This window comes from Spermophilus citellus, assembly GCF_964194105.1.
Source record: "Spermophilus citellus genome assembly, chromosome: X".
In the NCBI taxonomy this organism is placed as follows: Eukaryota; Metazoa; Chordata; class Mammalia; order Rodentia; family Sciuridae; genus Spermophilus; species Spermophilus citellus.
In genome coordinates, this window is record NC_138190.1 from 42721997 (window position 1) to 42748935 (window position 26939).

At 41.3% G+C, this 26939-nt stretch overlaps 1 protein-coding gene and 1 long non-coding RNA gene across 4 annotated transcripts in view; one reads left to right on the forward strand and one right to left on the reverse strand.

Moving 5' to 3' along the window:
- Positions 1–11667: 11667 nt before the first annotated feature.
- GLOD5 (glyoxalase domain containing 5) lies at positions 11668–24472 on the reverse strand. 2 transcript variants are annotated; one of them, XM_081276947.1, is made up of 5 exons: positions 24375–24472; positions 20730–20884; positions 19835–19972; positions 13767–13922; positions 11668–12321 (listed from the first exon to the last, which is right to left on the reverse strand). In XM_081276947.1, the coding sequence occupies exons 2-5, from the start codon at positions 20823–20825 to the stop codon at positions 12196–12198; spliced, it is 516 nt and encodes a 171-aa protein (XP_081133073.1). In that variant the 5' UTR covers positions 20826–20884; positions 24375–24472; the 3' UTR covers positions 11668–12195. The 2 variants fall into 2 exon arrangements, with proteins under 2 accessions (XP_081133073.1, XP_081133074.1); XM_081276948.1 differs by lacking the exon at positions 20730–20884 and having other exon boundaries at positions 11676–12321; positions 24375–24468.
- LOC308639016 overlaps positions 24245–26939 on the forward strand; it is a 46209-nt gene continuing 43514 nt past the window's right edge. For both annotated transcript variants that reach the window (XR_014019963.1, XR_014019964.1), the window contains exon 1: positions 24245–24443. This is a non-coding gene — a long non-coding RNA (uncharacterized lncRNA). The remainder of the gene's footprint in view (positions 24444–26939) is intronic.

Here is a 26939-nt window from a genome sequence, read left to right on the forward strand (position 1 = left end):
GAGAGATCAGGGACAAGTCACAGGGAACAAACGTGGGGTTTGAGAATCAGAGATGGGGATAAGAGGATAAAGCTAGGGTTTGGTGGTTAGAGACAGTTTGGGAAGCTGAGAGAATTTGGGGCAGAGACAAGGTTGTTATGGAGCAGATAAGGGCATAGAAGCAGAAATAGCTTTGGGGGAGCAGAGGTGAAGTTTGTGGGGAGCATTCAGGGAGACAGACAAGTTTGGGTGATTGGAAGTCAGATTTGGGTCAGAGATAGGATTTGGGGGGATGAAGGCATGTCTTGGGAGGACAGAGTTGATGTTTAGGGGAGGCAGATCTGGGGTTATGAACAGCAAAGGTAAGGGCTCAGGGAGACAGATATCTTGGAAAGAGTGAATGGAAGTCTGTGTGGAGAGAGGTAGGGTTTGGGGGTAGATCTGGTATAGAGACAGGGTTGGAAAGACAGAAATGGGTCTGAATTGCTGTGAAGGGACTCAGGGGTGGCTGATACTCTAGAGACAAGTAGTGGGTAAGGAAGCCTAGAGTAGGCTAGGAGAGCAGCCGTGGGGTTAGGACAGCAGGATGGGGGTTTGCCCTGCTGGGGGCTCTTTGGGGGGTGAGACTGACCTGGGCGGGTTGGTGCAGAAGGTTCAGCCACCTTGGGGATGTGGTGAGCTCAGTGTGATCCCAAGGGGTGTCCTGGCTGGCCTTGGCCTTTGAGGCTCCCTCCCGCCCTCCCTCTGTCTCTTCTCCCTCCTCCCTCCTCCCCAGGGAGTGGCTGGTGCCCCAGTGGGTGGGGCAGTTCAGGGGAGGGGGCGTGCCCCCTGCTCATGGGGCATGTCTTGGGCACTGGGGGCCCTCATCCACCATACCTGCCCACCCTATGCCATTCTTGGACCCTGTTCAACTTGGGCTACTATGGACTTCAGTGTCCAGCCAAGTGACATGGGCTAAAGCCAAGATAAATAAAAACAGAGGATATAGTTTCATGACTCCACTGGGCTTTGCAGTGAGGAAACCCCCACTGTGTGCTGGGCCAGACCTGGGCTGGACCTTTATGTATGTGAGCCTTCCTGGCTGCGGGAAGAGGAGGGTTGTGACTGTACCCATTTTGCAGATGAGAAGAATAAGGCTCAGACAACTTTGGTAGGATTGGAACCAAAGTCTATGGAATAACTTGATGACCCAGGCTGCCGGACTAGAACGGGCCTGGCGGCTGGCGGGAGGCAAGGGCACACTCACTTAGCGACTGGGGCTTACGCCAGTTCTGGCCTGCCCTGGGGCAGTAGATAAGTCTTATCAGATGGAGGCGACTGTGGCTGTTGGCGCAGCAGTAACAGGCTGTCTTGGGGTTGGGGGGCAGGGTGGGGGGACTCCCAGAGACAGTGGCCTTAACTTCTTGCCCGCCATACTGCCTTGAAGGCGGGAAACTGAGGTGACATCCAAGATTGGTTCCCTGGGAGATTCCAGGAGTGGGATAGGGTGGGTAAAGGAAGGGAGAGAGACAGACAGGAACAGAGATAAACAGAAAGAAATGGAAACCAGGAGACAGAGTGACAGAGATATATAGAAAGAGGAAGAGACGGAGAGGTGGAAGAAGGCAGAGAGAGGGTATAGAAAGAGAGACAAAGAGACATCCAGAGAGAGCCAGAGATGGTTAAATACAGATACACAGAGAAAGGCAAAGAGAGAATGAACGGCAGAGGTGGACAGAAAGTAGACACAAAACCTGAAAATGATAGAGACCAAGGATAAGGATAGAGAGACCAAGAAGGGAGATAAAGACCGTGTAGAGAGGGGCATAGAGACAGAGAGAGTCAGAGACAGAGTCTGAGACCCAGATGGCAATCCCAGTAAGCCCTGCTGGGGTGTGTGGAACAGGGGGATGTGAAATGATGTGGATTTATGTGGCTCTGCCCTTAACCTGCTCAGAGGGACCCCTAGAAGGTCACTTGGCCCTTGTAACCCATTTCCCCACCCTCCTCCCCAGCCCCATATCCCTCAAACATTAACAATGACAACCACAGTGACTCACACGGACAGGTCTGTGTATTAAGTAATCCATATTAAATCATCTGACACACATAGAAACAGTAAGTGTTCAACTTGGGTCCCAATAGGGCAAGGAATAGGACTCCTTTATCATGGCTCTGGAACTCTGTAGGACAGGGAGCTCTCCTAGACACCCATTCTATAGATAGGGAGACTGAGGTCCACAGAGAGCAAAGAGCAAGGAGTCAGTGGGTCCACTTCCCTCCCAGTCCATTGATGGTGCACCAACCCACCCCAGAGACAGTCGACCATTCGTATCTTACCTCTCTGAGTCTGTGTGTCTGTGTCCTCACATGCAAAGTTGGAGGTTTCAGGAGACAAGAAGGCCATCGTTTGTCTTTTGTTGATCTGCTGCATGATGCCTCTGTGCAAGCCCTTACTGTAGATGGTAAGGAGGAAAACAAGGACAAAGAACTCCTATGATGGTGTGTCAGAATGTGGACGCTGGAGCCAGCCCACCCTCCTTCTTTCTTTTGTTTTGGTACTGGGGAACCCAGGGGTGCTTAGCCACTGAGCCACATCCCCAGCCCTTTTTTAAAAAAATTTTATTTAGAGACAAGGTCTTGCTGAGTTGCTTAGGGCCTCACTAAATTGCTGAGGCTGGCTTTGAACTTGCGATCCTCCTGCCTTAGCCTCCCTAGTTGCTGGGATTACAGGTGTGTGCCACGACACCATGCTGAATATGAAATCTTAATGTAAAAAAATAAAGTTTACTTTAAATGATTTTAAAAAATATTCTTATTTACTTATTGAGAACCTACTGAATGCAAGGAATAGTACTGGATCCTTTCTAACCATTTCTAACTTACACTGCTACTAACTCTAGTTCTAATGTTATTGTGCTGACACCAATAGTAACACTGTTAGTAATAGTATTCCAATAGTAATATTAATTCTAATATTGATACTAATACTAATAATGTCAATAGTAACAGTACTAACCTAATGTTAATTCTTATCTAATGCTAATATTGTTATTAATACTAATTCTAAAACTGGTTATAATTCATTTTAAGAATAATAACAATGATAGCACTAATTCTGATACTAATGTTTTACTAGCGAGCAGTAAGACAATAACAAGAGCCGCTTTAATCACTGGGAAAATACAGGCACTGTGCTAAGCACTTCCCAGGCATAATTTTATCCCAATCTCACCAGGTCCTCGTGGAGTAAATGTGTATAATCGTACCTTTCTTCCAAACTGGGAGTAGATGCACAGAAATGAGGCTGTTTGTTTACGGCCGGAGATTCTTGTCTCAGTTCTCATACCGATTTGCTTCCTGATTCCTGGGCAAACCTCTCCCTCTAAGCCTCAGTTGCTTCACCTGGAAAGTGGATATCATTGCAGACCCCCCCACCCCAACCCCTACATTAAAAGTAACCACTCAGAACACAGGCCTGCCTGCCCTGTGCTCTGCAAATTTTAATTCTCATCATTGTTATTGTTAGATACAAAAGTTGCAAGTTTGGGGGCAAGGTAGGGTCATCTGTCCTATGGGGAAGGGCAGACTGGAGGCATGCCTAAGACAAGGGTTTGATGCAGGACTCACACCACATTTTTTTTTTCATTCTTGGATGGGATGAAGGGCTCAGGAAAGGAAGTAAAGGGTGGGGAGTGGGGTGCCTCTGAGACCAGGCCTCACCCCATTCCCTCCCCCATCCCTGTGGAGGGGGTGCAGGCCCAGAAGTCTGAGGGCAACAGTTCAACCAGCAGGGAGGCAGCTGGGAGTGGGCAGATAAGGGAATCAGCAAGGGCCAGGCCAGACTTTGGGGAGCCAAGGGTGGGGGCAGGGGTGGGGTGTCCGGGTCATCACGTGCTCTCTGTCAGACTTCCATTTCAGACTGGCTCTAGTGTTCTCTCTTCCTAGAAGACTTCACTGACTGGTTCCCTCCCTCCTGGAATCTTTGGGATTCTAGAGCACCTGCGTGGTCTAAGTCCATGGCATTTTAAAATTTATATCCCTTAGAACTGGAGTCCACCAAGGTGATGGGGGGGTGGAGGGCTGACTCTTCATAGTGTCATGGACATGAGAAAGACATCAACCAAAGTCTGGCTAACGAGTCATAGTTTGACCTCAGAACCAAATTGTTGATCACTTTTTTAAGCATTATTTTTAATTGAGACATAATATACATGTTTGTGGGTTACAGCATGATAATTTGATACATGTACACAATGTGGAATGATCCCATCAGAATAATTGGCATTTCCATCTTCTTAAACATGTATAATTTTTTGGAAGCTAATATATTTGATCTCAATACCAGCTACTAGGGAGGCTGAGACAGTAGGATTCTAAGTTCAGTGACAACCTGGACAACCTAGTGAGATCAACCCAAAATAAATGAAAGTTAAAAGATCTGGGCATGTAGCTCAGTGATAGAGGGTCCCTGGGTTCGATCCCCAGAACTATGTGCTCTTATGCACACACAAGAGATGATCTCATAAATTAACAGTGGTTGCTAGGGGCTGAGAAAGCTAGGGAGATACACTTCAGATAATGGTTACCAAAACCCAGTTAGGATGAATAAACTCTAATGTTCTATAGCACAATAGGGTGACTACAATAATTGACTATATATAATATATATATATATATATATATATATATATATATATATATATACACACACACACACAATAATATACAATATGTACAACAATACAATATATATAATAATTGACTATATATAGTCTATAATTGACTATATATTTTTAAAAATATTTCTTAGTTTATTTAAAACATTTTTTTAGTTGTAGATGGACACAATGTCTTTATTTTCTTTATTTATTTTTATGTAGTGCTGAGGATCGAACCCAGTGCCTCACACATGCCAGGCAAGCGCTCTACCATTGAGCCCCAGCGTCAGCGTCAGTATATATGTGTATATATATATATATATACATAGAGAGAGAGAGAGGGAGAGAGACTATATATAGTCTACATAATAATTGACTGTGATAACACACACACACAAAAGAAGCTGGTTACAAATAGTAGGCAGAGAATGACTTTAATTTGGACAAAAAATTAAAATATATAAACATGCATACAGAAAACTAAAAGGGTTGGGAATGTAGCTCGGTGAAAGAGCAAGCACTCACAAAGTATGTTCGAGGCCCTGGGTTCCATCCCCAGCACTACAACACAATAGAACAAAAATCCCTTTAATGTTATATACCAAAATATCAACATATTACTTCTGTTCAGTAATTAGATGTGCTTCCCTTTGCTTTTGTGTATTTTTGAAATACAAGTATTCCTAAAACAAACAAACAAAAGATTCTGAAGAGAGAAGCAGTTATTAAAAGCCAGGAGTTAGGAATCCAAGAAGGCAAGCCAGGTGCCCTGTAGTTAAAGTCTGAAACACAAAAGAGGTCCAGTCAGGGTGACTGGACATTGTTCTTTTCCTATGGGAATGGTATGTACTAGACTGTTTCCTCCATATTTGATTTTCTCTGTATAATTGCATTTCATGGAACTCTATGATAGCAACTTTGGTTTTGAACTGCTTCAAAATCTGCTTTGTAGTTGAATATCACACAAAACACACTAGAAATCAAATACTCCTATAAGAAAAAACTCATCTGCTCAAGTCAGTGACTGCTGTTTTTTCTGACCTCTGTTCATTTTCAATTTGCATTGCAAATTCAATATTTTTTGTTTCATGGATTTGCAAGAGGTAATTTTTTAAATTGTGGATCAGATCCAGGACCTCACACAAACTAGGCAAACACTCTACCACTAAACTACACCCTAGGCCTTTTAAATCTTTTTTTTTTTTTTTGAGACAATGTCTAAGCTTCCCAGGTTGACCTCCAGGATCTTGTGATCCTCTTGCCTCAACCTCCTAAACAGCTGGAATTATAGGCATGCACAAAAAAACTGACATTAATATATGTGATCATTGTCTCATGATTGGGTTTTAAGTCTGTGGATAGTTAGCCTTTACTTCTTTTTAAAAATTTTTAATTTTGTTCTAATTAGTTATACATGATGGTAAAATGCATTTAACACATCAAACATAAGTGGAATATAACTCCACATTCTTCTGGTTGTACATGATGTAGAGTTACACAGGTCATGTAATCTTATATGCATGATAGTTAGCCTTTACTTTTAAGTACTGCAGTACTCTGCAGAGTTGGAAGGACATTACCAAACTCCATACCACTTTGCAATGAATCTAAATGAGAAATCTCACCATTCTTTGTCTTTTTTATTTTTGCCTTGCTTTTTTGGTTTTGAGAGAGGAGGTTTCACTGTGTTGCCCACGTTGGCCTTGAATTCCTAGGCTCAAGCAATCCTCCTGCCTCATACTCCCCAGTAGCTGGGACGATGGGCACAGCTGGACTCCATGCCCCAATTCTTTAATTTTTTAAAGGTTTTTTACTAAATTACTACATGGAGAACAGCAGAATATTACACTTAGCTGGGTATGGTGGCATACATCTGTAATCTTTGCAATTCAAGAGGCTAAGGCAGGAGTATCACAAATTTGAGGCCAGCCGGGCAACTTAGACTCTGTGTCAAAATAAAACAAAAAAAGGGCTGGGGGTGTAGCTCAGTGGCAGAGTACTTTCATGGCATGTAGTGAGGCTCTAGGTTCCATCCCAGCACCTCTCCAACAAAAAAACAACAAAAAAAACCCCTGTCATCAGAAAGAGGCATATCACTTTCTTTGTTAACTAAATTACCTATATCTTGCTGCAAGTAGGTTGTTGGGTGGATTTTGTTTTGGGTACCAGGTAATAAACTCAGTGGCACTGAACCACTGAGCCATGTCCCCAGCCCTTTTTTATTTTAAGACAGGTTCTCACTAAAGTGCTGAGGCTGGCTTTGAACTTGTGATTCTCCTGCCTCAGCCTCCCAAGCCACTGGGATACTGGTGTGCACCACTGCACCCGGCTGGAGTGCTTCTTTTGGAGTGCTCCTTAAAACAGCACAACTATTTTTTTGAGGTATTTTGATTGAACCCAGGACCTGGCACATGCTAGGCAAGTGCTCTACTACTAAGCTATACCACAACCCTGCTATATATTTTTTCATAATTTTATAGATTTTGTGGGCTTAAAATGCTTTATTGGTGTTTATAGTTATACATGATAGTGGGGTTCTTTTTAATATATTCATAAATGTATATAACATAGTTTGTTCTGTTTCAATCCACAGTACTTCCTTATTCCTTCCCCTCCTCCATCTTACTGATCTTCCTTCTTTACTCTATTGATCATTTCCCCCTATATTTTTTAATTTACCATAGATCTGTCATATTTATTCACATTTTTCTTAATTTCTACAAGCTACAAATTTAGCTCAGCCAATATAGGACCTAAGAACAATATTATGCTTAATCCAATAATATCTCTTATTTTTCAATTTTAGTACCAGGGATTGAACCCAAGGGTGCTTAGCCACTGAGCCACATCCCCAGTCCTATTTTTTATTTTTTATTTAGAGACAGGGTCTCACTAGGTTGCTTAGGGCCTCATTAAGTTGCTGAGTCTGGCTTTGAACTTGTGATCTTCCTGCCTTGGACTCCCTGGGATCACAGGCATGCTCTGCCTCGTCCATGTTATGATTAAGTTTTTGTATGATCTTGTCTCATACAAAACCTTGTGTCTTGCCTCATACAAAATCTTGTCTCTTGCATCCTTGCTGGGTTTAAATACTAATGGAGTTCTACTGGCTTTGTTGTATTCCTTAAGATTTTCAAAGTACAAAATCATGTCCTCTCAAATAGAGATAGTTTTAATTACTTCTTTTCAAATCTGGATGTCTTTGATTTATATAGCTATATACTGTTTGTTTTTTTTTAGTTGATGGACCTCTATTTTATGTCTTTATTCATATGTGGTGTTGAGGATTGAACCCAGTGCCTCACACATGATAGGCAAGTGATCTGCTGCTGAGCCACTACCCCAGCCCATGGATGTCTTTGATTTCTTTTTCTTGCCTAATTGCCCTGGCTAGAACCTCTAGTTTAATGTTGAATAGAAGTGGTGATCAGGGACCTCCTTGTGTAGTTCCTGATCTTTGGGGGAAGGTTTCAGTCTTTCATTATGGAGTGTGATGTTAGTTGTGGGTTTTCTGTAGATACCCTTTATCATGTTGAGGAAGTTCTCTTCTATTTCTGGTTGTTGAGTGTGTTTATATCATGGAGGGGTTTTTGTCATGTGCTGTTTGTCCTTTATTCTATTAATATGGTGACCCAACTTTGCATTTATGGCATAAGTTCTACTTGATTATGATGGATAATCTTTTTATATGTTGCTGGATTCTATTTATTTGTAATTGTTAAGGATTTTGCACCTATAGTTAAAAGAGATATCAGGCTATAGTTTTCTTGTCATGTCTTTGATTTTCTTATTTAAAAAATATTTTTTTTAGTTATAGATGAATGCAATATCTTTATTTTGTTTATTTATTTTTACGTGGTGCTGAGTATCAAACCCAGTGCCTCACATGTGTGAGGCAAGTGCTCTACCACTGAGCCACAGCCTCAGCCCATGTCTTTGATTTTCTTATCAGAATAATGCTGGCCTCTTAAGCTCATTCTATTTTATTGCTAAGTAATAATTCATTGACTTAATATACCACACTTCATTTAATCCATTTTTTATCATTTGTGTCTAGAGTGTCCCCCAAAGTTAAAAGCAACCAAGCTTTTTTTTTTTTTTTTCAGTACCAGAGATTGAACCCAGGGACACTTAACCACTGAGACACATCCCCAGCCCTTTAAAAAAATTTTTTTTATTGTAGTTGGACGCAATATCGTTATTTTATGTATTTATTTTTATATGCTGCTGAGGTTTGAACCCAGCACCTCGAACATGCTAGGCGAGTTCTCTACCACTGAGCCACAGCCACAGCCCCTCCCCAGCCCCTTTTTACATTTTATTTTGAGACAAGTCCCTCTGAGTTGCTTAGGGCTTCACTGAGTTGCCGAGGCTGGCTTTGAACTGATGATCCTGCCTCAGCCTCCCAAGATGCTGGAATTACAGGTGTGTGCCACCACACCTGGCCTAAAAGCAACCAAGCTTTTAACAGCTGGGACCATTTGAAGGTTGTGGAACCTTTATGAGGTGGGGCCAAGTAGTCACTGGGGGCCTGCCCTTGAAGGAGATGTTGGGACCCTGGCCCCTTCCTCTCTGTCTTTTGCTTCCCAGCAGTCATGAAGTGAACAGTTTTCCTCCACCACATGCTCTTGCCAGGATGTGCTATGCTGCCATAGGCCCAAAGCAACCAGGACAAATGACCATGGACTGAAACCTCTGAAACTATGATCCACAATAAATCTTTCTTCCTTTTAATACCTGATTTATCTCAGGTATTTGTCACAGCAATAGAAATCTAACAGTACCCATCTCTACCCATCTATCCATCTCCTTTTCCACCCATGCATTCATCCATCCACCCATTTGCCCATTCATTCTCCCTTTCCTCCCTCTCTCCCTCTTCCCTTCTCTTCCTTCTGTAAATCATTTATCTCCAGGCTTATATTTTTTGGATCCAAGGCAAACTGTCTTTTAAAATTGGACAGGAAACTTACTACAGTTTTTGGCAAAGCCCTTTATGTGCCAAAACTTCCATTCTCACATTTCCATTCTTTATAGCATTTTGGGGGGGGGGGTCCCTGGGAGTTCACTCATAGGATCCAGCTGGAGAGTATTTAGAGACCAGAGTACACAAGATTAAGGTCCTCTTTACTTCAAGAGACTCTCACACATGTTCTTTCATCCATCATATATTCATTCAGGAATCCATCTGTACACTTCCCCTTCCTCCTTGCCTGAACCTCATCTTGTTTCAAACCTCTAAAGGTGCTCAGGCTTCTTTAGCTGACATTTTTGCTTGATGAACTCATTCAGTCCCTATTTTCAAATTACTGCCAGAGTCTAATCACCTTTTTTTCACCTACTCTGCCACCACCTTCATGGCTCACAAGGACCACTGCGGTGGCCTCCTCCTTCTTGGCACCCCTGCTTCTGCCCTTCCCTGACAGTCTAGTTTCCCTGTAGTAGCCTGCAGGAGCCGGTTAAACCTGAATCAGATAACTTCCCTCTGCTCAGGACCCTCCCGTGGCTCCACTCACTCAGAATAAAAGCCAAAGTCTTCACCTTGGTCCACGAGGCCCTACCCAAACTTTCTCTCTCACTCCTCCTACTGTGCCCCTCTCTAGCTGTTCCTCACATGCACACCACATACATTCCTGCCTCAGGGCCTTTGTACTGCCTATTCAGCTTGGTGCATTCTTCCTCTGGGTAGCTGTGTGGTTTATCCCTCAAGTCTTCAGGTCTGTATTCAAATGTCTCTTCAGTCAGGTTTTCCTGGACAATCCCATTAAACATTGTAAACTGCTCCAGCAATGTTTATCAGCATCCCCTCTTTTCGGTGTTTTCTTTTAGTGCTAGAGAAGAAATCCAAGGCCTTGTATGTGCTCAGCATTCACTCTACCACTGAACTATACTGCTAACCTCCATGTTTTCTTTTTCTCCAAAGTATTTATTGGTCTCTAGCATATCTAATATCTTAGTTATTTTTCTCTTTCTTTTTAATTAATTAATAATTTCTTAGAAATCAACAGAATAATTATACATATTGATGAGATACAGTATGACATTTCAAGACATGTACACAATGTGTAATGATCAGATCAAGGCAATTGGCATGTCTATTATCCCAGACGTAGATTATTTCTATATGTTGAGAACATTCAAAAAATTCAATTAATTGTTGCCAAACGTACTGTGCTATAGAAACTTAGAAGTTGGGGCTGAGATTGTGGCTCAGTGGTAGAGTGCTTGCCAAACACGTGTGGGATGCTGGGTTTGATCCTCAGCACCACATAAAAATAAATAAATAAAATAAAGGCATTGTTCCACCTACAACTAAAATAACAAAATATTTTTTAAAAACTTAGAAGTTGTTCCTCTTATATAACTGCACCTCTATACTCATTAACCATCCTTTCTCTAGTCCTCCCTTCCAAACACCCTTTTTTTTTTTTTTAAAGAGAGAGTCAGAGAGAGAGAGAGAGAATTTTAATATTTATTTTTTCTTAGTTCTCGGCGGACACAACATCTTCATTTGTATGTGGTGCTGAGGATCGAACCCGGGCCGCACGCTCGCTAGGCGAGCATGCTACCACTTGAGCCACATCCCCAGCCCCCCAAACACCCTTTTTTAAAAATATTTTTTTAGATGTCAGTGGACCTTTATTTTATTGATTATTTATTTATTTATATGTGGTGCTGAGAATCCCATCCTATGCCCTACATATGCTAAGCAAGCGCTCTACCAAAGATCTACAGCCCCAGCCCACCAACACCTTTTTAATTTTACTGATTTTCTATCTCTCCCACTTGAATGGCAGCATCACAAGCATAGATATACTTATCCTTTTTGTTCAACACCATCTCTCTAATGCCTAGGACAGGACCCACCACACAATAGATGCTCAATATATGTGTTTTAGTTGACTAAATGAGTAAAAGGTGTGGCAGTGGTGGGGGGACAGAAACAGAAGGAACTTGACCTTATCCCATATACTCAGTCAGCAGCTAAGTCTCAATAAGGGAGAAAGTTCTAGATGCCCTGAGAGTGAGACCAGAGAAGTCTCTCCAGGAGAAGGTGCATCATCTGGGCTGGTCCTGGAAGATCTCATAGGAATTATATAGATCCGGAGGTTCAGTGAGGCCCATAGGGTGAAGGGGAAAAAAAAGTCAGAGGAATGAGGCAAGTCAGATAAGGAGGAAGAAGGATGCATCACAGACAAGTAGAAATCTGTCAGAGGTTTTGAATCCCAAGGAAAAGACCTGCATTTGGTCCTCAGAGATGTCTTAACCAGTCATGGACCTCTAAAGAGTTTAGAAAACTCATATCCTAGACAAACCCCAGGTGAAGCGGTGAGACAAAAAGAACAATGAGCTACTGTGGTGGGATTATCCATTTTTTTTTTTTTTGGCACAGCTTGAATGAAGATCATCCAGACATGTAGGTTTGGTCCCACACCTGTCTCACATGCCCTCAACAGGATGTGTGAACTGCTGAAGTCCTCAGTCCATGAAGGTCTCTGGGCCTGGGCAAGGATTTTTGGGAAGGAAGGGAGAAGGTAACATGGAGGGAAACAAAATGGCTGAGGACCAGTATCAATCACAAGGAGACATAGTTGGACACCTCAATTAGATTTCTGTCTGGGTCTCGGAAGTAGACAGACATAATAGGCCCCTTTGCTCCTGTTCTGGGGACTGGCCCCTCCTCAATGGGGACATCACAAGCCTAAAGTGGGAAGAGAAGACAAAGTTCATATGTCATAGTCAATGTGAAAAACTAAAATTCAATTCCTAATACTACCTTAGAAGCATATAGAACACCTCTGTATTGTCTCACCTCATTTTCTGCCATTCTTCATTCATTAACCCTGTTAAGTTGTATGGCCTTGGGTAGAGCAACTAATTGACCTGTATGTCAGTTTTCTCATCTGTAAAATGGGGACAATAATGGTACCTAGTATGGCCAGGCATGGTGGCACAATTCTGTAATACGAGCAACTCCAGAGGCTGAGGCAGGAGAATCAAAAGTTTAAGGCCAGCCTGGGCAATTTAGCAAGACCCTGTCTCAAAATAAGAATAAACTAGCTGGATATGGTTATGCACACCTGTAATCCCAGTGGCTCAGGAGGCTGAGGCAGGAGAATCAAGAGTTCAAAACCAGCCTCATCAAAAGTGAAGCACTAAGCAACTCAGTGAGACCCTGTCTGTAAATAAAATACAAAATAGGGGTGGATACATGGCTCAGTAGTCGACTGCCCCTGAGTTCAATCCCTGGTAATCCCCCAAAATAAAAATAAAAGTAAAATAAAATAAAAAGGACTAAAGGCATAGTTCAGTGGTATAGTACCTACCCCTGGGTTCAATCCCAAGTACAAAAAGGAAAAAAAAAGTATCTAATATGATCTAATAAGTAACAGAGCCAGAATTCATACCTAGGCAGTCTAGGCAAGAGTGTCTGTCTGTCTGTCTGTCTCTCTCTCTCTCTCTCTCCCTCTCCCCCTCTCTCTCAGTGCTGGGGATGGAACTCAGGGCTAGGAAAGTGTCATGCCACTGAGCCATACTCCCAGCCCTATAGCTGTTGGCTTTTACAATTACTTTCCCTTTATGACTACATATAATGGATTTTTCATGTAGTTGGTAGAACGTTTTCTTTTTATGTAACTGTGTTTACGTAAAATAACTCAGATATACATTTAATTTTTTTTAGTTGTAGATAGACCTCTACTTATTTATTTATTTACTTATTTTTATGTGGTGCTGAGGATCAAACCCAATGCCTCACACATGCTAGGCAAGTGCTCCACCACAGAGCCACAGCCCCAGTCTCAGATATATATATTTACAAATGGTGATATGAAATTTCATTTAAAAAATTTTTAGTTGTAGATGGACACAATACCTTTATTTATTTGTTTATTTTTATGTGATGCTGAGGATCGAATTCAGTGCCTCATTCATGCTAGGCAAGTGCTCTACCACTCAACCACAACCCTAGCCCTGAAGTTTCATTTTTCAATCCATCTGGTTACATGAAACAATGATGTCAATCAAAATGAGTGGATGATTGTGTAGAAACCGGTCATGTTAGAGGTTTGAAGATGTCCCCGAGTCAAGCTTCCATTTTTATGGCATCTGCAGTGGTTTTATCAAGAAGAATGAAGTCCCACTCACCTTTAGATGCTGGATCATCTCCTCCAAAGGCACCTCTGTGATCAGACATAAGTCCAGGGAGCCTGGAACAGGATGAGCAGCTTTGGGTTCAAATTCCTTTCCCACCTCATGGAGGTTAAATTTTTGGTCTCCAAAGCACAATGCTTTTCGGTCTCCCTATTTGAGGAAGAGAAAACAACCTAAAACTAAAGTTCCAAACCCAGTGTGGTGGTGCACACCTGAAATCCCAGCCACTCAGGAGGCTGAGGCAGGAGGATCACAGGTTTGAGGCCAGATTCAGAAACTTAGTGAGACTCTGCCTCAAAATAAAATATAAAAATAAAGGACTGGGGATATAGTTCCGTTACAGAGCCCTTACCTAGCATGTGGGGGTTTCAATCCCCAGCACCAAGAAAGAAAAGGAAAAAAGAATGAAAGAAAAAGATGAATGGGAGCTAAAATCTGAAAGTCTGACCCCCACCCCAAGGAATTTTTTTTAAAAGTAAAACAGGGCTAACTAAACAACATCCCCTTACACCACCCCAGTCTTACCCCTAGAGGCAACTGCTTCTAATATGTGTGCACATTTTATGTGTTTGTTTCTTCCTGAAATTATTTCCCTGTCTCTAAACAATATGTTTATACCACTCGAAAAACCCCAAAATAGTGAAACCTGAGAAAAGGGAATGAAAAAGAAAACCATACATGGATAGCTTTCATCTCTTTCAAGTTAAATCCTTTTCAGATGCTGGCCACAGTCGAGGAGAAAGTGTTTCATCAAACCTAGAATGATAATCTCTAGAAAACACTAATCAGCTGGGGTTGTGGCTCAGTGGCAGAGTGCTTGCCTTGCACATGTGAGGCACTGAGTTGGATCCTCAGCACCACATAAAAGTAAACAAACAAAATAAAGATACTGTGTCCATGTATAACTAAAAAAATATTAAAAAGGGGAAAAAAAAAAGAAAACACTAATCTCTTCCAAGATAACTCCTTTCCAGGTGCTGGCCACGACTCCCAACCCAAAAACTCAAATTTCTGAGTGCCAAAATGGACATGCTCACTAAATTACCCACAACCTGTATAAGCCCAGTCCCCTCCTTTGTTAATGGCTCATTTTCCACCAGGAAAGTGAGTCCATTCCCATAGGTGTAGTCTCTTTCCTGAATGAAAGGCTGAAATGATCCATGAAGCTTGTGTCCGGTCCGGACTCTTTGTGCTAACACTACCCATGGCAGAAATAGCAGTTTGCCTACTCAGTATACATTCCCACCTTTTTTTCTGTATTGGGTATTGAACCCAGAGCCTGGCATATGCTAGGAAAGAGTTGTACCACTGACCTACACCCCCAACCCTTTCTATTTTTTTTTTTTATTTTGAGATAGGGTCTCATGAAGTTACTGAGGGTCTCCCTAAATTGCTGAGGCTGGCCTCAAACTTGTGATCCTCCTGCCTTAGCCTCTGAGTCTCTGGGATTAGAAAAGTGAGCCACCACACTTGGCACCAGCCCTTCTTCTTTCTGAGACAGGATCTCATTCAGTTTCCCAGGCTGGACTCAAACTTGCAATCATCCTCCTCCTCAGCCTTCCGAGTAGCTAGGATTCCTTTTTTTAAGGAAGAGTCAGGATCTCATTCTGTTGTCCAGGCTGGCCCTGAATTCCTGGGCTCAAGTGATCCTTCTCAGAGATCCAACCTCCCAAGTTATCCTTTTTTTTTTTTTTTCCTTACAAACAAAATCCAAATTCTGATGGAGTCACTGTGTACTGGGCTTTAAAACTAACAACAACAACAACAACAACAACAACAAAAACAAAAACTCCCCTACATTTCCCAGCATTCTTTGCTGAAGGGGTCATCATGTAAGGGAGGCCATGTTAGCTGGACTGGGCCATGAGATGGTTGTGGGTGGGGCTTCTGAGAACCTTTCCGCCCTATTGAGCTGGCACTTTTGTGCCCATTCATTTCCTCCTTCCCAACCACTGCCTGACTTCTGGCTGCCTACTCCTGACTGCTTGTTCAATGAAAGAAAAAGAAAACTTTCTAATGTAACCCTAAATTAGTTGAGTTTTCTCCCATACACCTCCAAACACAATCCCTGATGAACTACTTTTTATTTTTATTTTTAATTTTTATTTGTTTGTTTTTTTTTTTTTTTTGGTACCAGGGATCATACTTAGAAGCACTTAACCACTGAGATGTAGCCCCAGACCTTTTGCTTTATTTTACTTTTTATTTTTGTATTTTGAGACAGGATCTTGCTAAGTAAGTTGCTTAGGGCCTTGCCTAATATGCAGAGACTGGCTTTAAACTTGTGATCCTCCTGCTTCAGCCTTCCAAGCTGCTGGGAGCACTACTATTTCTCAATTTAGTGACTTTAGATAGTTTTTATCATCTCTCTGCTATGATAAATGAGAATTTAGCTCATACACATTACTATCCCTCCCAACAGAATTCTATCATCATGTTTAATTCTTCTTTTGGTTCTTTATATTTTTTTTTAATTTTAATTGTGGATGGACACAATGTCTTTATTTTATTTATTTATTGTCATGTGGCACTGAGGATGGAACTCAGTGCCTCACACATGCTAGGCAAGTGCTCTACCATGGAGCCACAACCCCAGCCCTCCTTTATAATTTTTAAATAACCCAGTTGAATATTTTTGGTATTATTTTTTGTAGTGCTAAGAAATATGTTTGTTTTTTGATAGATAACCCACATCACCCTGTAGTCTTCTTCATGTCTCCATCCTCTCTTGTACCTCTCAGCATCTGCCATTTCTCTTCCTTTTTTATCATCATGTTTGATACCACATACATTCTATCAGAAAATGAATTTATTTCACTTTTACCATTGAATGATAATTTGTTCCAGTATGCAATTCTAAGTTGAGGGTTTTTTTTCCCCACAGCCTTTCAAATATGTTGCTTCATTTTCTTCCCTGAATCTGGTGTTGCTGATAAGAAGTCTGATGTTACTCCGTTTTTCATTTTTTGTCACCTTCCACTCCTGCAGCTTATAGAATTTTTATTGGCCCTAGATGTTCTGAAATTTCACTCCAATGTGTCTTGAGTATAGGGAGTTGAGGCATTATATATACTATTGTCATCGCTGGTCCTTGCAAAGCCCATGTCATTTCCTTAATGCATTTTTTCTCTAGTCTCTATTCCTGTCCCTACTTTAGGCAACCATTATAAATGTATTTAGTATGCATCCTTTGATTTTCATAAGTTATTGTAAAAAGTGCATTACTGGCTGGGCACAGTGGTGCACACCTGTAATCCCAGCGGCTCAGGAGTCTGAGGCAGGAGGATTGTGAGTTCAAAGCCAGCCTCAGCAGCAGTGAGGTGCTGAGCAACTCAGTGAGACCCTGTCTCTAATTAAAATACAAAATAGGGCTAGGGTGTGGCTCAGTGGTCAAGTGTGCCTGAGTTCAATCCCCAGTACCTCCTCCCTGAAAAAAAGTACATTATTGTTGGGCTGGAGATGTGGCTCAGTGATCAAATGCCTTGCCTGGCATATGTAAGGCCTTAGGTTCAATTCCCAATGTCACAAAATAAAAGTGTATTATTATTTTGTGTGGGTATTATAAATGGTTCCATGAGGTGAGACCTTCTTCTGTTCATTTTTTAAAAAAAGTTTTAGTTATATATGGACATAATATCTTTATTTTGTTTATTTATTTTTATGTGGTGCTGAGGATCGAACCCAGGGTCTCTTACATTCGAGGCGAGCACTCTACCACTGAGCCACAACCCCAGCCCCTTCATTTATTTATTCAGCATGATTTTGTTTCTGTGTGGTACCAGCAAACAGACCTAGAGTCTTCAGTTTGCTAGGTGAGCACCATACCACTGAGTTACATATCCAGCCCAGCATGATATATAGATATAGATGTAATTTTTGTGGTATTTAAGATTGAACCCAAGTCCTTACACATGTTAGGTGAGCCCTCTACCACTGAGCTACATTGCAAGCCCTTTTTTAAAATCAATCAATCTATCTATCTGTCTATCTATCTATCTATCTATCTATCTATCTATCTATTATTTTGAGACAGGGTCTCACTCAATTGATGAGGCTGGCCTTGAACTTGTGATCCTCCTGCCTTACCCTCTTGAGGTACTGGGATAACAGAAGTGCACCACATTGCCCAGCTTCATTTCTCTTTATAACTGTATGATATTTCATTATCTGGACATACCTCAGTTTATCCATTCATCTGCTGAAGGAACATCTTGGCAGGACACTTATATTTTCCTTTCTCTGCATTTGCCACTTTTTAAAAAAGAGATTCCTTTATTTTTTTTAAATGGGCCTTTACTTTGTTCATTTATTTATATGTGGTGCTGAGAATTGAACCTAGTACCTCACACATGCCAGGCAAGCACTCTACCACTGAGCCACAACCTTAGTCCTACCACATTTTTAAAAAATAATTTTTAATTGTAGATGGGCACAATACCTTTATTTTTGTTTATTTAGTATTTTTATGTGGTGCTGGGGATCAAAGCAGTGCCTCACATGTGCAAGGCAAGTGCTCTACCACTAAACCACAACCCCAGCCCCTGAATTTACCACTTTTGAAGTTTTTACAAATTCTCAGGATAGTATTCATCTCTAGAAACCTCTATTTTCCCCTGGATTTCTCCTTCTTGGGATCTTTCTTGGTTCTGTTTAGAACAGGACTGATGGTTTTCTAAGATTCTTTCTGGAATCTTCCTCTTGGGAACCATGGTAACCTGATTTCTGTGTCTTCCTTATTCCCAACTTAATTGCTCATTTTGTTTGATTTTTAGTGCTGAGGATGGAGCTCAGGATCCTGTGAGTGCTAGGCATGAGCTCTACCACTGAGCCCCAGTTTCCTAATGGGCAGATTTTTTGAAACATTTAAGAATGCTTTATTCTACACTTATCTTTGGTTAACAGTTTTGCTGGACATAGAATTCTAGGATTGAAAATTTGTCCCCAGAATCTTTAAGGAAAAAAATTTTAATAGGAGCAAATAGCCTCACAATTTTTTAAAGCTGTAGATGGACACAATAGCTTTATTTTATTTATTTAGTTTTATGTGGTGCTGAGGATCCAATCCAGTACCTCACATGTGCTAGGCAAGTGCTCCTCTAATGAGCTACAATTCCAGTCCCTTTCCCAGAATCCTGAAGGTGACCTTCCTTTATTATCTTCTGGTCTCCGGTAGGACTCACGAAATTAGATATTTGAACGTTTCTTTTTCTTTTTAGATGAATTAGAAAGCTCTTAGGATCTCCTTTTACAAATTGATGTTCTACAATTCTATCAAATGTATCTAAGTATTGATGTGCTGGATACTTACTTAACTCTTTGTATATAAAGACTGCAGTGTTCTCTTGTGTTCTTTTTTTTCTCCTTTCCTTTTTTTCTTTTTATTCTTTTCTCTTCCTTTCTTTCTTTTCTTTTTACTTTTTGTTTTTTTGGTAACAGAGGTACTTAACCACTGATCCATATCCCCAGGCTTTAATTTTTTTAGTATATTTATTTATTTATTTTTAATGTGGTGCTGAGGATTAAACCCAGGGTCTCGCATGTGCAAGGCGAGTGTTCTACCACAGAGCCACAACCCCAGCCCTTATTATTTTTTTTTTTTGAGGCAGAGTCTTGCTAAGTTGTTTAGAGCCTCCCTAAATTGCTGAGGCTGGCTTTAAACTTGCAATTCTCCTGCCTCAGCCTCCCCAGCAGCTGGGATTACAAGCATGTGCCAAGGCCGGAACATTATTTTTCCCACTTTTTTAACATCAGTGCATTATAGTTGTACATAACTCTTGCATTATTTCCATGATAATTTCCTCCCCTCTTTTTTCTCCATTTTCTGGAAATCCCCCTATTCATTGGTCTTTTTATCTTTGCTTCAAATTTCCTGTGATATTGTTTTTGGAGTTAAGCTAAATTTTACCCACCTTTTTGAAGTGCTGGGGATGGAACTCAGGGCCTTGCACATGCTAGGCAAGCACTCCACCTCTGAGCTATACCCCCAGCCCTTAAGTTGTATGTTAAGGTGTTATCATTAAAGTTTAATCCACCTGCAATTTGGCGTGTGGGGAAATGGTTACCTTGAAAGTGATGACCTCCATGCCCAGGATCTTGGAATAGAACATAGTGGTATCTTTGATGCTCTTCACTGTCATCACGATGTGGTCAAGTCTATGGATAAGACACCGGGAAGGGGTCTGAGAGCTGTCCCTCCTTGACTAAAAGGTTAAAAAAAAATGTCAGGTGAAACCACATTGCCACTGAAGACTCTCATGTTTTCTGCTTCCCCTCCCACCCCCTGCATTACTTCCACCCCCATTTCAAAGGGAGAATCCCAAAGGAAAATGTCAGTAGAGTCTAATGGATACATGCATGGATTCATAAGATTCTATGTGTCTGTCATGCCCATTCTTCACTCTTTACTTTTTAAAAATAGTTTTTAAATATATATATATATATATATATTTAAAAATAGTTTTTAAATATATATATATATATATATATATATATATATATATATATATATTAATTAGTTGTAGGTGGACACAATACCTTTATTTATTTTTATGTGGTGCTGAGGATCAAACCCAGTGCCTCACACATGCTAGGCAAGCGCTCTGCCACTGAGCCACAACCCCAGCCCTTAATTTTTTTTTGTAGTTATAGATGGACAGCATGTCTTTATTTTATTTGTTTTATTTTGTATGTGGTGCTAAAGATGGAACCCAGTACTTCACACACACTAGGTAAACACTCTGCCACTGAGCTACAGCACCAACCCCTTCACTCTTTTCTTTGTCTCTTTCTCCTTCCAGATGAACATAAGTAAAAATTAAGGGAGGAGACTAAAACCAAACCTCCCTTGTATTTCCCAAGTTGGAATTCCTCTCTTTTCCAAGAACTGACAACACACAAAACAAGTCCAACACTGAATACAAGCCATCCATTGATAATTTTTCCTAGCCACCTCCTTACCCACTCTGCAGCTATGATCACAGAAGGCAGGTCAAGAAGGGTACCTCTGGGGCTGGGGATGTGGCTCAAGCGGTAGCGCGCTCGCCTGGCATGCATGCGGCCCGGGTTCGATCCTCAGCACCACATACAAACAAAGATGTTGTGTCCGCCAATAACTAAAAAATAAATATTAAAAAATTCTCTCCCTCTCTCACTCTCTCACTCTCTCTTTAAAAAAAAAAGGGGCACCTCTCAGATGAGATAAAACTTTCTGGGCATATGTGTTTACAAAGCCAGTGGGCGGGCACACCTCCTTCCCTCTCCACTTCTTTCTAGATCCTTCTCTTGCCTTGCATTCTTTAGTATTTTATTTTTTAATTTACATTACATCTGCTGTAGGATTATAATGTGCCTATGGTCTGGCAATACAGGTAGTACAGTGTTTAAAATAATAGACTTAAGGTCTGAAATGTATGTCAGTGGTAGAGCACTTGCCAAGCATGCTAGGCCCTGGGTTCAATCCCTGGTACCATACAAAAAAAAAAAAAAAAAAGAAACAAAGGAAAATAATTCACCTTTATTACCATAACTACAGTTTTATACATTTCTTTTTTCTTCCCATGCTGGGGATGGAACCTAGGAACTCATTTATATTAGACTAGTGCTATATACCAATCTACTTCTCCAGCCACATACATGGCTTTTGAACTCCAAGCCACACTATCTTTGCATGTTCCTCATAAAGGTAATCCTTCTACCTTTAGCTTCAGAACCTTTGTACATACAAATACCTGTCTTCCTACCTAGAATACGAGTAGGAATTTCTATCTTGTTCCTGCTGTTTCCCAAATAGTTCAATATTTCTTCAATGAATGAATATCTACTATAACAATTATTTCCAGTTCTTTTTTAAAAAAAATATTTATTTTTTAGTTGGATTTGTACACAATACCTTTATTTTATTTATTTTTATGTGGTGCTGAGGATCGAACCCAGGGCCTGGCACATGCTAGGTGAGTGCTCTACCACTGAGCTACAACCCTAGCCCTCCAGTTCTTTTTTAAGTAGTTTTTTAGTCATTGCTAAACCTTTATTTATTTATCTGTTTATTTATATGTGGTGTTGAGAATTGAACTCAGTGCCTCACACATGCTAGGCAAACACTCTACTACTGAGCCACCACCCCAGCCCTATTTCCAGTTCTTGATACAAAGTTTGACTGATATATTCTATTCTATTCTATTCTATTCTATTCTATTCTATTCTATTCTATTCTATTCTATTCTATTCCATTTCATTGTCTTCCTTTCCATTCTGTTCTATTGGATTCGATTCTGTTCCATTAAATTCTACTTGACACTATTTTATTGTTTTCCATTCTACCGTGTTTAATTCCATTCAAACTAGTACATTCGAAACAATTGATTTCACTGAGCCCCAGCTAAAACATCCTGTGTAGTTATATTTCGTAAGTGGAGGAGGCATTACCAAAGTTGCTGAGTTCTGCTCTCTTCATAAATACAGAGGATCCAAATGAACACAGAAGCCGCACAAGAAGTAAATGACTGACATTTGGATTCCATTGAAAATAAAGTTATATGTTCAAAAAGTCTTATTAACCCTTCAGTGTCTGTAGAATCTGTAAGAGTGCCCCATATACTTTCCTGATATGGATAATTCATGTTTCTCTTAATTTTTGGAGAGAAAAAAAAAACAAAATTTTTGGAGAGAAAACAAAAATTGCTAATATCTCATTAATCTTTTCAAAGAACCAAACTTCTTTTTTTGAAAATTTTTTAGTTGTACATGGACACAATATTTTTGTATATTAATTTATTTTAATGCAGTGCTGAGGATTGAACCCAGTGCCTCACACGTGCTAGGCAAGTGCTCTGACTCTGAGCTACAGCCCCAGGCCTAGAGCTCAGTTTTATAAAAAGATGATGAGGACTGAGGGTATAGCTCAGTAGAAAGTTTGCCTAGCATGTGTCAGACCCTGGGTTCTCTCCTCAGAACCAAAAACATAACCAAAACAAAGGAATAAATGAAAAAAACAGAAGATCAAGACAGAGTGATCATATAAGGTTTACTGTGTGCTGACCCCTGTTTTAAGCACTTATCAAAAAGAATATGAGGGGCTGGGGTTGTGGCTCAGTGGTAGAGCACTTGCCTAGAATGTGTGAGGCACTGGGTTAGATTCTCAGCACCACATATAAATAAATAAATGAAATAAAGACCTATCAGCAACTAAAAAAAGTATTAAAAAAAGAATATGGGGATCTGGGGCTGTGGCTCAGTAGTAGATCATTCACCTAGCATGGGTGAGACTCTGGGTTCAATCCTCAGCACCACATAAAGATAAATAAATAAAGGTATTTTCTCCATTTACAACTAAAATATATTAAAAATATATTTTTTTTAAAAAAGAATATGGACCAGGACTGGTAGCACACACTTCTAAATCCAGCCAACTCAAGAGGATGAGGTAGGAGGATGGAAAATTTGAGGCTAACCTCAGCAAGTTAGCAAGGCCCTCTCTCAAAATAAAAAGGACTGGGAATGTAGCTCAGTACCAGTACCCCTGGGTTCAATTGCAAATACAAAAAAAGAAAGAAAGAAAGAAAGAAAGAAAGAAAGAAAGAAAGAAAGAAAGAAAGAAAGAAAGGAAGGAAGGAAGGAAGGAAGGAAGGAAGAAAAGAAAAACTATACAGAGGGGCAGAGATATAGCTCTGTGGTAGAGCACTTCTGTAATATGTGTTAATATGTGTAAGACCCTGAGTTCTATCCATAGTACTTAAAAAAATTTGGGAATGGGGATGTGGCTCAGTGACAAAGCACTTGTGTACATGTGTGAGGTTCTGGATTAAATTCCCAGTACTGAAAATGAAGAAAGAAATCTAGAACCCGTTTTACTTCTCACAACAGCTCTATAAATAGATACAGTCAAAGTGCCCAGAATAGGGGCTGGGAATGTGGCTCAGGCGGTAGCGCACTCGTCTGGCATGCGTGCGGCCCAGGTTCAATCCTCAGCACCACATACCAACAAAGATGTTGTGTTTGCCGAGAACTAAGAAATAAATATTAAAAATTCTCTCTCTCTCTCTCTCTCTCTCTCAAAAAAAAAAAAGTGCCCAGAATACAGTATCCCCCTTCCTTTAGCCTTCTCCACAGGAAAGGATTTTTCTCTTCCTTGAAGTCTTGAAGTCTTTTTCAATGTCCCCTTTAGGCTATCAGAGGTCTCGGAATCTTCTAGCAAACCTCAAGGTCATTACTTTGTTCCCTGGCCCTTCCTGATAGGGCTCTATCATGACAGATTCAGGGACACACTCCATGAGTCACCTTTGGGTCTTTCTACCTGTCCTTGACACTAACCTGGCTCCCCCTGAACCACCCAGGCAGAGCAGCCAGACCTCTGCCTGTTTGTCTTGCAGACATGTCACTTGAATTCTCTGTGGGTTTGAGCAGGGCCTTTCCATGGTCCTCTGCTGCCCTCTGCTTGTCTTTGAAAAAGGAAGCAAGAGAGAAGCATAGGGAAATGGAGGACGGCACAACAGGGGAGCCCACAGAGAAGAAGAGAAGCAGATTAGCAGCCCCAGGCTGGGAGAGCCCCAGCCTGCCTGGGTGTCGACAGCCATGCCCTAGGACCCCAGGGCCCGCCATATTCACCTGATTTTCTGAAGTCCTGCTCGACATCCTGACTGGCAGCCTGGAGAGCAGACAGCGCAGCATGGCAGGGTAGGTGTTCCTGCCCTAGCACCTCCAGGACAACCCGCTGGCTTAGTGCCCAGAGATCAAGGGGCAAGAATGGGAGGGCGCAGACTGAAGACTGACTGTTGGTGGGACAGAAGTAGGTGGTGCATGTACAAAGACTCTGACATAAAACTTAGGGTCTTGAGAGGTTGAGGATGTAGCTCAGTGGTAGAACATGGGCTTCATGAGGCCCTGGGTTCCATCCCCACCACTGGAAAAACAAACCAAGAAACTTCAAAGCCTTGAAAGTAAAACCCAGGTGTATGTGTAAGGGGTTCCTTCTCAATAACACAGAAAAACCACTCATCCAAAAGTGATGAGGGAGCCAGGCATGGGGGTGCACACCTGTAATCCCAGAGACTCAGGAGGCTGAGATAGGAGGATCTCAAGTTCAAAGGCCCGCCTCAGCAACTTAGTGAGATCCTCAGCAACTTAGCGAGAACTTCTCTCAAAATGAAAATTTAAAAAGGCTGTGGATGTGGCTCAGTGGTTAAGCACCCCTGGGTTTAATCTCTGTTACCAAAAAAAAAAAAAAAAAAAAAAGATTTGAGGGTTGAGGGGGCCAGTATTCCCAGCTGGGAGGCCTCTTGTCTATTTAGGGTTGCTGTCTCCAGAGGGCTATATTTCTGATCTGTATGTGAGCCAGTGTCCAGCATGTGGAGTTATGAGCTGTCTGAGTTAGGGTATGGCCACTCTATATTGGTTCTGTGTCTGAATCAAGATTTCTTTTCTAGGGGCTGGGGTTGTGGCTCAGTGGTAGAGCACTCGCCTAGCACATGTGAGGCACTGGGTTTGATTCTCAGCACCACATAAAAATAAATAAATAAAACAAAGGTATTGTGTCCAACTACAACTAAAAAATATTTTTTAAAAAGATTTCTTTTCTCTCGTTTTTGTTTTGTTTTGTTTTAGACAGGTTTTATTCTATGTTGACTAGACTGGCCCTGAACTTCTGGGTTCAAGTCAACATCCCAAGCAGTTGGTATGACAGGCACAAGCTACCAAATCCAGCTTCTAAGTGAAGATTTCTAAGTTATTCAGAGTTCTGGGGTTGGGGATGTAGCTCAGTGGCAGAGTACTTGCCTGGCATGCTGGAGACCTTGAGTTCCATCCTAGCACTGCAAAAACAAACAAACAAACAAACAAACAAAAAGCCAGAGTTTTGTGCCCCAGAGTGTGATGTTTCTGAATTCTACTGGGGCACGAAATCTGGGGTCTTCCCCATCCACCATCCATACTCAGCCCTCACCCCACCTTCCCCCTTCACTGTTGAGAGTCAGAGAACATTCACCTGGCCCATTGCCATTCTCCTCACCCTGAGCTGAGCATTCTTGGCTCTTACAGGTTACCTGTCTGGTTCCAGGGACAGGTGAGTTTGAGATTCTTCCTCCTAGACACATCCTCCCCCCTGCAACACAAATGTTTCACACTGTGGGTATTGTTTTTTTTCTGTTATTGGTGCATTATATTTGTACATAATTGTTGGTTTCATTTTGATATAATCATACATGCATAGAGTTTAATTTAATCCATTTCAGTCCCAGTGCTTCCCTTTCCCTCCTCTCCTCCTGCCCTCTATTCCCCTTCTTCTACTCTAAGAGTCTACTTTTTTTTAAAGACAGAGTGATAGAGGGAGAGAGAGAGAGAGAGAGAGAGAGAGAGAGAGAGAGAGAGAATTTTTCAATATTTATTTTTTAGTTATCGGCGGACACAACATCGTTGTTTGTATGTGGTGCTGAGGATCGAACCCGGGCTGCACGCATGCCAAGCGAGCGCTCTACCACTTGAGCCACATCCCCAGCCCCATCTAAGAGTCTACTTGCACCCATTTATATATTTTTAATTGGTGCTTTATAGATATAAAGGTGGAATTCACTGTGGTAAATTTATACATGCACAGAGCATAATTTTGTTAATGCATTTAGCATTTCCTGTCTCTCCTCCCTCCTCAATCTCCTTTAACTCCATTGATATTCCTTCTCTCTTTATGATACCCAACCTCCCTTTTCCCCCTTATTTTGCTGTAGCTTCTGTATATGAGAACATTAAGCATAGGATTTTCCTTTAAAAAGAGTTGCACAAATATACAGGCGAATACAGGTTTGTATAAAAGATTTGAACAGCACATCAGTACATTGACTATGCAGGGCATCCCTGCCCCCACTCCTCCAAAATAAAAACTGGGGCTCAATTTCTGGTGTTTACTTTTAGATACTTTCCCTACATAGCATTTGTATGTGCCCTCATGCACACATGGTCACAGCAACCAACCCCCTATCTGGCTTTTCCTCGTTTACATAGTGTCCTGTAGAAGGCACACAGTCCCATGGGTACACTCAGGTCCCGTTTATTCTGTATCACATGAAGAGGGTGCTCTATGGCAGAGCATTATCCCCCATCATTCATTTCACCCTGCAATGATCAGGGACTATACATGGACATTCAGCAGATTTTCCCACTCATGTTTCTCTTCAGGTTGCA

Coding starts and splice junctions, on each gene's coding strand:
- GLOD5 (XM_081276947.1), bottom strand. CDS start 20,825: ATGCATGCCAGGCGAGCGCGCTACCGCTTGAGCCACATCCCCAGCCCC. Junction 13,923..19,834: donor TGGAGGTCATCACTTTCAAG/GTAACCATTTCC, acceptor TTCCTCAAATAG/GGAGACCGAAAAGCATTGTG. Junction 12,322..13,766: donor AGATGATCCAGCATCTAAAG/GTGAGTGGGACT, acceptor TTCCCACTTTAG/GCTTGTGATGTCCCCATTGA.